Source organism: Tubulanus polymorphus, chromosome 11, assembly GCF_964204645.1.
Source record: "Tubulanus polymorphus chromosome 11, tnTubPoly1.2, whole genome shotgun sequence".
NCBI classification, from domain to species: Eukaryota; Metazoa; Nemertea; class Palaeonemertea; order Tubulaniformes; family Tubulanidae; genus Tubulanus; species Tubulanus polymorphus.
The window spans coordinates 9,103,198-9,113,923 of NC_134035.1; the positions used below are offsets into that span (position 1 = coordinate 9,103,198).

Consider the following 10,726-nt stretch of genomic DNA (forward strand, 5'->3'; position numbering starts at 1 on the left):
GCAAATTGCAGATGCGGACTCGGCAACCGGACGAAATGAAGCATCCTCCACCTTCCACAAACAAGAGAAAAAGAGGACGATATTTAAATACTATATAAGAATATATTTACACTATAATAGTAATGATAATATTAATAATGTGACATATAACCACCATATTTTACACAATCATTAACATAAAATTCTGTACCATTAAAAATCGGTTGCTATAAAAAAATAAATAGTTCGACTCGAATCCCTTGCGGCGACGAACTGCCGTGTAAAACTGAAGTCCAAATAAAAAATTTATATAATCATATATCGTCGTGAGACGGAACTCGGTATCCTTCCAGTTCCTCGTGATGTCGTTTCAGTGATAAAAGTTTCAGCGATACTGAATCCATACCGGACTCCGATGAGTTTTCATCAGTAGAGATTTGTAGGTTATAATTATTAGCCTGAAAATATAAAAGATGAATTATTAATTCATCAAAGATGAACACAAGACGAACCATGCGCCACGCCCTAAATAACAAGGAGGCCACTTTCCATCCATTTACTAATTCCCTGAGTTTTTTCCTGAATTTTTTGTTATAACACAATTCCATGAGTGAATCCAAGAAATTTCTAGGTTGAAAATGTCATGTTACAATTTATTCATTTCTCATCCCTGAATTTTCCAGGTTTTAGGTTCAATTTGTCAACGTTTCCCTGATTTTTTCTAGATTTTTCTGATTCCTTCAGCAATCCAGTCTTTCAAGTCAGTGGCAACCGTGAATAACCAATTTTCCCCCTACTAACATTACAGAGATGCACAAAGGGCTTCACAAATCCCCCTGCAAAAAATTCCTTATTTTGAAAATTCCTATGAAAGGATTAATTAAGACGACTAATAAGAAACTACGAAGTTTAGTAACAAAAGGATATTGACATTAGAAATTATTTCTTGAATTATTTTCTTATTTAGAAATACTTCTACATCATGCACTGCCCTGACTATTTCCCCAACCCTTCCTAATTTCTTTACAAGAGGTTCCTTGCGTAATTCATTACCGGTACCAGCAAGAAAACCTAGACAATTTTCATGATTTTCAAGAAGAGTCGTTATTAGATATTTTTGAAGAAAATATGCAATTTCTGAAAGTGAGTGTTGTTAAAAAATTTGCAATCTTTGATTCGACGAAAAGGGGAACCTTAAGACCCGAGACCACCCCCCAAAATTCACTTCTGGGAATTGAAACGCGTGTCTAGTAATGTGTGATGCGTACCAGTTGTAACGTAGCGGCGAACAGGCGACAAACTTCGTGCGGCGTTTGAGTTTTAGCGATGTCGTTAAACGACACCGATCGCGATTTAGTCGGGAAACTTTCGAGAACGGCGCTGCCATACGAGTGAATATCGAACGCCGGGCGAGTTTCCTGCGAAATAGAAATACAAAATTATTCCGATAAAACTAGCAGTATTTCAGTAAAACTATCATCAACTGAACCGAAAAATGTCGAACGAACCTCTTCTTCTAGTTTCGGGACGACTTTATCTTCCCATTCACCGACTCGCTTCGATAATTCAGTCAATTCGGCGAATTTCTGAGCACTCGTCAGAAATTCATCCTACGAAATAAGAAAACATACATCGAGGTTATGTTCTGTTCCCTACCAGCTTGGAAAACAACCCATATGGGAATCATTCACTTTACATCCACGTAAAATATGAATTTTTCAACCCCTCATGTATGCAATAACAGCCATTTTTCATACACATTATTTAAGCATTACAGTACGCAATTGCACGGACCCCTCCACATCCCGTAATGTGTACGTAATAAATGAATGACTCCTGCAATCCCGCGTAATTCAGTTATGAATTTCTCCGAAATTTTATTATCTGGGTCCAAAGTTTAACTAATTTTTTATGTAATTGCTATTGGTTACTTCATATTTTCAATGAGGAAAACGATTCAAACTTAACCAATTTTGGATTAAACTTTTTTTCATGAAACTTGGCCCGGTACTTACCACATATTTTCTAACCAACTCCTCGTACGATTGCGAACACAATAAATCAGATTGCTGCGAGAATAAATCATCGTCGATTCGAGCTGCGTTCACGGCTAACGGGTCGTCGTGAATATCAACCGCCGCGCCGACATCATCAAAATCAACAACATTATCATCATCTCCGTCATCGTCGTCAGCGGCATCTAATAATAACAACAGTTCAGAAAGAACACAAAATATAAAATCAAAGCTTCTCGTAACGATGGGCATATTCTTGAAAAAAATACAACTTCCAACGCAGCTAAATCTTAATGACCTGCAGGTATACCGAGTTAAGACTGAAAAGAGTCTGATGACTTCGGTTAAAGGGTCGTTACTTTCTCATGTCGATCCGATGAGCTTTCGGTAGATTTTACACTCATATATGGCCTGGTATCACTTGGTGCTAGTTCCCTTCAACGACAGACCAGCTCACAAATCATACCAGGACACATACAGTATAATCCTTACGTCTATAATATCCTGATTCAACGATAGAATAGACGCCAATACATCGGCAGCACAACACGATCGTTTGCGGCTTACTTGTCCGTAGAGTTATAGGGTATGAATGTTTTCGATTGAGAATTCAAATTCGAAATATTTACCCAAATATTCAGGCTCCGTAAATCTCGGTTCTTCCTCTTCTTGCTCATAAACATCGACAGCGTTGGCTCCATAATTGTTCTGAAATAGTTCAAACCACAAGCTTATAACAGTCATAACGAATCACGGAGATATTTGTATCAGGGTCCCTATAGATCAGTCATTCCTGGATATAAGGAGAAAATCTCACATTTCTAGGAAGTGTCTGCATCCCTTAGTTTCATACTGTAGATTCTTAAATCAGTACGTTTTATATGGGTAAACCGTTAATTCATGGTTTAGTAAGCAAATTTTTATTCTTACGACTACCTAAACTCGATAACTAATATGGCAAAAAACAAATCCCAACTATCACAATTTAAGCATAGTTTACTGTACAACTACTAACTAGACAAATATTTCTAATTGCCTATTTCTCAAAATTGAAGGAGTCTAATTATTCCTCACCGAACGAACCCCTTAAAGGAGTTTCAAAGGAATCAAGAAGTCGTAGGGACCCTGTATGATGAAAATGTGTAAAATACAAACCCGAATCAATGTTTTCAGTTGTTTACTGATCTGTTGCCGGCGCTTGTATTCGGTCCAATAAAGACGTTCGAACCCTGCGTACGACGGAACCTTTAACGCATTACTCGTGAATTTTGATCTATGCGAATCTGTAAACGACAAATGAATGAAATTCATCATCGCGATAAATTCTTCAGAGCTTTCATTTTCTTCTTTAAAACTATTTTCATTCAGAAATATTCCGATATTTTTCTATACAGTAGACTGCGCTTGCATCCAGCGAATGCAGGACTGAGGATTTTCCAAGACGCAGTTGAAGCAGGGATGAGTCGTTATCTGACGAAAAATCTGAATTAAGAAAATCTATACATTTCATATTGATATTCAATCTGTCGTCCGGAGCATGTGCGATAATCTGATGTAACAAATCCTACTAGAGCCATCCATGAATATGAAGGTCAACAGTTGCCTGAAGCCCTAGTATCACTTGGTGCTAATGTGAGTAAATACAATTAGCCCACAAGTGATATTAGGACCCGAGAAAATGTAATAGAACTGGCAGAATGAATGGGGAACCCAAAAAACCAGCTCAACAGATGGCGTAGCGAGCAGTGGGTCTTTTGGTGTCAAAATGCGTTCATTTTCAATGAACTTTGAACTGGACTCCTGAATCCTGATATTATCACAACACCCACCAAATATACAATTCTCTCATTCTTCCTACTCGGATATCGGTATAGTTTTCATGAAAAATTGATTCATTTTAGGAGAAAATTTCATTCGGATTTGATTGAAATGTAGAAGGAATCGAACGCTGACGACCACCTACAAACTTGGCATATGCTCGGAATCCGCAATTGCCACTGTAGCACTCTGGGTATGCAACCCATCGTCGATTATCTATGGGTCATTCCTGGTATCATTTGGTGCTAGTAAATTCATCTAACCACCACACAAATCATATCAGGAACAATCTCACAAGAGAAACTACTATCATAACTCAATTCTATTTTCCTAGCTAAGTGGTGAACTCAAATGCATTGCTCTTCACACTTTCCTCGAGATGAAAAGAAACGGTAAATTCCTGGTATCACTTGGTGCTAGAGTTCCCTATAATCGTCCAGAACACACAAGTTATAACAGGAAAATACACGTTTCTGTCGGGGGAGCAAAGTAAAACCTAGAACAGAATCCAGTTGTTGAGAGTATTCTAATCTTTCAGCCCTGGTATCATTTGGTGCTAGCTACTTATTATGATTGATGCTATCACACAAATGATTCCAGGCCTGATAGAACTAGTAGCACTAGGTTCCTGCTATCGACGTACATCGGCTAGCATGTGCCCTGGTATCTCCTGGTGCTAGTCGTCTAGTAACACACACTATCACTCAGGATATAACAGGCCACTAACTATTAGCTATCGCCCAATAATAATATTCACTACTAACTATTCATTCTAATATTTGATTTTCCATAATTCTCCGATTGCTCTACAATCCAGTTATTCGAGTCAAATACTAAACCGTCGAATTGACATGAGAAATTCCAACCCGAGGATTATAGGATCAGCGAATATGAGAGCACTAGTCCTGATATCACCTGGTGCTAGTATACCGTCTAATCGACTAGCACACAGATTATATCAGGATCAGGACACCACACTCTGAATCCTATTCTGAGTATAGTAGAATAACCATTTTTTAACATCACCCGACGATGGTCTCTATAGAGTCCGAAACATTATGTCTTTTGTTTTAAACTTATGACAAATAAAACGTTTCTTATCTTTATAAGAATTTTGTGTAAGAATTTTGGGGGTTTTAAACTTATTATGGATTGAGAGAAAATCCACATTTTGTCCATATTTTAGTCATTGTACTTACAAGCTTTAGAGAGAAATTGACAGAGAGGAACATCCTTAGTCGGTTTGACGTTTCTGTCGCTTTTCTTATTTGTTTTCAACGCAGCAGGAATCACCAGTTTCACTGAAAACAAAAAGGTCAGTCGGAAATGTAAGAAGCATATATAAATCTTAGCAAGAGTCTTCGATAAATAGACATTACCTTTCTTGGGAGGTTTCTCTTTTTCGACAGTCGTTTGATGAGGATCGAGTAGTTGCCAAAAATCAGTTTTCTGCAATAACATATCTTATGATAAATAACATAATTTACTGCAATATTCAAGACTTCCAACTTTAGTGTTCAAAATTAATTGAACAATGAGCGTCTAAAACTAACATGGAGCGGTTGTTTAACTTACCTTTGATTTAGATGCAGTGGCGTCTTCAAGATTAGATGTAAACTGTACTCGTTTACGACGCAGCTGCATGTGCTGCTGATTTGCATCGGGCTACAAACATAAAACACACCAACATGAACCCTCTACTCAGGGTGGCCACTATCCGTCCATTTAACAAATACAGTGACTATTCCAAGGCAAAAATGTTGTTTTTTTTCCCTGATATGACTCTATCGGCTAAGAATCCAATCAATGAACACAGTCAAATATGTTAAACAGACGGAAAATTTTCGATCTTATTGACAATATAGCAATCTCAGTAAATTTCCCCTTTTCCCCTGATCTTAAGCTTTTTTTTCATACAAAATTCCCTGAATATTCCCCGATTTCCAATAAAGAGGCCACCCTGCTTCATAAAACCATTTATTCGTTCCCCGTGAGAAAAACCTGGTCATTTTCTTCAGAACTTACTAGTTCTTGATGAGGAGCCTCATTGACAGAAACTTCCGCAGCCGCCGCTGGATCTGGAATTTCATCGAAATCCCCGCCGCCATCGTCATCATCGTAGCGATCATCGCCAACATCATCCGACCGAACCTCACACACTTCATCATTTCGCATGACGTCACCCGTAGATGGCGCCGATATTGCCGTCGTTAACTGCGTCGCCGATGACGATTCTTTCAACAATGATAAATGCGACAGGTCTAGAATCAGCGATCCGATTCGTAGAATTTCCGACGTGTTCATTCGGAAATCTAAACGACTGCCAATTAATTCTCCTTTACGACTGTAAATACGAGAAACACTTTAATTAACGCATTATCTACGCGAGACACAGGCTTCGCGGATCACAAAATCCTTAACTCAGATATTTCCATGACCCTTGACCAAAAATTCCCCGATTGAACTATCAAATATCGCCAGGAGTGATTTTCTCAAGAGGCAAACTCTAACACCAGCTGGAGAGCGGGCGGTTAAAGAAATAAAGTCCAAATATGGAGAGGCATTGTGGAGAACGACTGTAGACTGGTTGCCTGTCAAATTCTGAATCTAGACTGGTTGCCAGTATAATAAGTTAAGCGTTACGTTGAATGCGTGTCTTTCATCGCACATCAAGAAGTTGTTCCCAAGAAATTCCCCAATTTTCCATGCAGGGAAAAGTATCTCTGGTATTCCATGATTTTCCCTGATCTGTTAAAACCCGGATGGGAATTAGACGAGTGAGAGAGCGATGATTAACAGAATTACCTGATTAATGGATTATCACTTTTATCAATTGCATCTATCTTTACAAGCACCATCGGAGTTCTAGTTAAATCTTTTAATATTCCCTGAAATCATCGAAAGTTAAGTGTAAATTGTAGTTTTGTTCATCGGCTTAAAACTACTGATATTTCTACTATCAAAACTGCGTAGTTGCCTTAAATTAATTCTTAAGTTAATCCAGAACGGACCCATCTACATCTAAACTTACCAGAGTTCCATCTCTTAAATCGATGTTATTTTTAGGCGCCACATCATCAAGAGTTAGAAATTGCTCTTCACCATCGTCAGCATCATCAGCAACGTCATCCCCATCATCTCCTCCACCGGCCGTGGCGCCTGCTTTCTTTCGGTTATTCTTTCTGAATTAGACAACAACAATTTCATATTAAATATTCGTTTAACTTTAACGGTTTGCTTTCATAATTTCGGTTCATAATTGCTTACTGCGTCGCGGTGACCATCTCTAAAACTTTACACACATAACTGTACAAGTACTCAACCTGCAGGTACAGAAACAATTATTAAACATTTGATTCCAATTCGATTCAAATATCCCACCAAAAAATTCAACAACTCTAAGAGTTAATCAGGGTGGCCACTGTTATTTCACTTGTTTTTCCCCCGACTATTCCCTGACATATATCAGCTAAGGATCCGATCAATTAACAGTTAAATACATAAGACATAGACATAAACTATTTAATTTTACACGTGATAATTATCCCTGACTTTTAAAAATATATTTCCATTATTTCTAGCTCCGACTATAATTACACCTATTTGTATCATTCTCACCTAATTGATTTGAGTGAGGTGTACTGAATTATCAAAAAGTTTCTCAAATTACGAAGAAAAAGCCAAGCACAAACCTTTTTGCTATAAACACAAGCCGAGCCTTGTATGAGCATCGCCGCCTCGGCAAAATTCACCGTAGTTTTCCCTCCATCAAACGATATCTGAATCTGACCGACCTGTGAATGAAACTCATATTTTTTTATCTCACAAAATTATACGTCGAATGGGGAATTTTGTCATCCTTGATCAAATTCAATACTTTTCGATTCAACTTTGAATTCATTTTCATCGATGTCTATTTTTACGGCAAAATTCTAATAATACGCAAAGAATCGAAGAACAAGTCGATGTTAATAGGAATCTTCGATCCAAGCTCGTCTTCCAATAATCCTTTCCCTCAATTTTTCAGGGATGAAAATATATTGAAAAAGTCGGAAAATATCCCGAATTAGAGCCGCTTTTCCAATGAGACGCCATATTGGTTTCTTCGACTCCACAATTGTGCTAACCAACGCCAAAAACTGTCTTAAGGAGCACTCCTTAAGGGGCTCCGATATGACGTGCGTGATTGAGGCGATTTACACTGATCTCAGGAATGACGAAAATAAAAGAGAAAGTCGGCAATCCGTCTATGGTTGGAAGATTTTCATCCCCGATTTTTAGATTTAATTAACGATGATGATAAAATGTGGGAACCTGTTGAAGGTAGTCGTCTAATTGCTCCGCTATTTGAACGTTCCAATTTTCGTTCAGATCGCGAATGATCGGATGCATCAACTGAGCGAGATGCCCGGCTGCATCACCGCCTGCCGCTGCAGTTTCACCCATCTTCGTCGTTCGTTCAAAATTCTCGTCTAAAAATGAATAGCAAAAAAAACACACACAATTATCATTCGTTATTCTTAATCACGAAAAATGGATTCTAAAAGATATCTGATGTAAAAAGCTGATAATTCAAACAGAGTATTACGTATCACAAATATTAGAAGTATAAACGTCGAACGGACAAGTCCGGGTCGTAGTCCGAACTTTGAAACGAATTTCGCATCGGAGTTCTAATCGTAATTAATGATTCTACAACCTCAAATACGGCTTCATTTTTGTGACCAATAATTCGTCAACATTAAGTCATACCAATATCTCAAAATTACAGCGTCAAAAAGCGGGAAACTTCGCGAATATCAACCGCATAATTCGCGGTCTGCACATCGGGCGCCATTTTGAATATCGCGGTGTTTGGACTGGTTCCGCGACGGAAAATACCGAGACTGGTTCCGCTCCGAAAAGAAGCGCGGATTTCTACGCGATTGCGGATCACTTATTCAAGACAGATTTTTTCAGACAAACAACACTCTAATTAGGATAGATAAGGATAGATTTTAATTATTTTTCAAAATTTATAATCGACGAGAGTAGATAGCTTTGGAAATTAATGCGCGCACGGATCGGACTACTGGTCGCACACTCGCTTGCCACAGAAAATAGAAATCCCTTCAAATAGTACACAATCTAACTTACCCTGGCTACGCGCTTTTCAGGCTTGTAGAGGGTGTTTCTCGGTTGTTTTCTTCAGCCTTTTCCTCTATATATGCTAAAAAATAAAATTCAATCGGATTGATATAATCAGATGACGCAAAATACACGAGATTTCGAAGTCGGGTTTTCACTTACTGGTATTTGAAGTTACACACGATTGAAAGCCCTTTAAAAACCATATCTAACTGCCTTGGCGATTAATTTAACTAATACTGACAGTATAAATCCCTCAGACGCCCGTTGAACCGACGGGAGTCGACGAGAGTTCAACCAGAATGAAAATCAACGAAAAGAATTCATTACCGGAAACAACTTCTCCACACTTGATAATCCTAAAATGTGGATATCTGCAAATGGCTCTATGCCATATAAGTCCAAGAGACGTCTTGTGTGTCAACCGGCCATAATAAATATTTTTGAACTTTTTTCCAATACTTTGTTCCCCATATTGTCTTTATAGTCATTAATGAGCTATTCGTTTTGCATTTCGCGTATCAAAATAATACGGGTTCGAACCCTGAAGTTCGCGCATGGACGTTGGTCACGCTCAATGAATGTGGAGCCCCGGGGAAATATGAACCGTGAAATCTGCGTCAAAACGTGCCGTCAAAACAAACAGTGAAAAAGTGATTTCAGATGAAAAATAGTTAAAATCGAACTCGGGATGCATGATTATTTCATGAGCTGGTTTTGACCAGCTGCTGGGTTATGCCATGGTCGAGGAGGATGAGTTGGGGGGTTAAGCCCAAAGAGGGACTATCGGGCTAAATCAGGAACGAAGTGACACCGGATCGGAGCGGAACCAGACTTGAGGCTTAATTTTGAAGGACTTGTCGCATCCTAAAATGGGCACATTCATGTCGAAGCAGGCAGCATTGGATCCAAATTTGAGTTCTATGATTACTCCCGCGCTGAAATCCACCAACCCAATTATCTTTGTTGTCTAAAAAGGCACTCAAAAATGTGATGGACTTCACGTCCTCCTGCTGGCCTAGGTCCGCACCTGCACATCAAATGAAGAAACAACACTATTTTTTCAAGTTCGTTAGGTTCTCCGTTAAATACTTCTGGCAACAGTTAGAAACAAATTATCTATATGAATTATGTTTTCAGTACGATGGATGCTACAGATGAAGAAAATGAACACACTCCAGTGCATACTGACGTCTCTGAGGCTGATATACACGAGGTCCTATCGATGAAAATAGCCACAGCAATCGCCATCATATCTCTGAAACCAGACGGACTGACAGGCGAACAATACGCCCGAATCCTCTTTCAACAGATGCACGATCGACTCGAGAATATGACGAAAACATCGGCGACGCGTGAAAACGAGGAATTCGAACTGCGTCTTCGAGTGGAAGATTTGGAAAAACGACTCGGCGAGGAATCCGCAGTACCAGCACCAGCAGCAGCCGCAGTTGATTGCGATGAATCACTGTCGACTGTCAGCAGCCGCGTGGCACGAGGTCCTCGTACGTTTTTCAAGAGCTATCAATTCTTACAGACTTATTCCAAACTCAGTCGATCGGAACAAATATCGAAAGTCGAATCGCTCGACGAAAATTTGGCGACTATTTTCGAAATTATTCGCCGTTTAGTAAACAACGACGATCCGGAGAATCGGGAGCGAGAAACGTCGTTTAAGGTGATGAATCGCGCGTTGGTGATAATCGCAGAAACGACTAAACTCGAAAATGCGGATGACGTCGTTCAGAACGCGATGATATCACACATTAATAGATTCCTGGACGAGC

The 10,726-nt window shown here is 39.1% G+C and overlaps 1 protein-coding gene across 2 annotated transcripts; it reads right to left on the reverse strand.

Annotated features, from left to right (window-relative positions):
* Positions 1 to 88: 88 nt before the first annotated feature.
* Positions 89 to 9,277, reverse strand: LOC141912600 (condensin-2 complex subunit H2-like). Of its 2 annotated transcripts, XM_074803892.1 has the most exons (17): positions 9,102 to 9,277; positions 8,949 to 9,021; positions 8,127 to 8,284; positions 7,505 to 7,606; positions 7,080 to 7,135; positions 6,844 to 6,994; positions 6,618 to 6,700; positions 5,838 to 6,156; positions 5,388 to 5,477; positions 5,192 to 5,261; positions 5,012 to 5,113; positions 3,150 to 3,277; positions 2,624 to 2,702; positions 1,995 to 2,179; positions 1,488 to 1,589; positions 1,248 to 1,397; positions 89 to 437 (listed from the first exon to the last, which is right to left on the reverse strand). In XM_074803892.1, exons 3-17 carry the CDS (start codon positions 8,256 to 8,258, stop codon positions 294 to 296), a joined length of 1,893 nt encoding a protein of 630 aa, XP_074659993.1. In that variant the 5' UTR covers positions 8,259 to 8,284; positions 8,949 to 9,021; positions 9,102 to 9,277; the 3' UTR covers positions 89 to 293. The 2 variants fall into 2 exon arrangements, with proteins under 2 accessions (XP_074659993.1, XP_074659994.1); XM_074803893.1 differs by lacking the exons at positions 8,949 to 9,021; positions 9,102 to 9,277 and adding an exon at positions 8,565 to 8,659.
* Between the last annotated feature and the right edge of the window lie 1,449 nt (positions 9,278 to 10,726).

What these genes read in the sequence shown, in the direction of transcription:
- LOC141912600 (XM_074803892.1), bottom strand. Translation starts at nt 8,258, where the DNA reads ATGGGTGAAACTGCAGCGGCAGGCGGTGATGCAGCCGGGCATCTCGCT. An exon ending in AGGCTCCTCATCAAGAACTA is followed by an intron (nt 5,478 to 5,837) that starts GTAAGTTCTGAA and finishes TTATGTTTGTAG; the next exon opens with CCCGATGCAAATCAGCAGCA. An exon ending in AGAGAAACCTCCCAAGAAAG is followed by an intron (nt 5,114 to 5,191) that starts GTAATGTCTATT and finishes TTTTGTTTTCAG; the next exon opens with TGAAACTGGTGATTCCTGCT.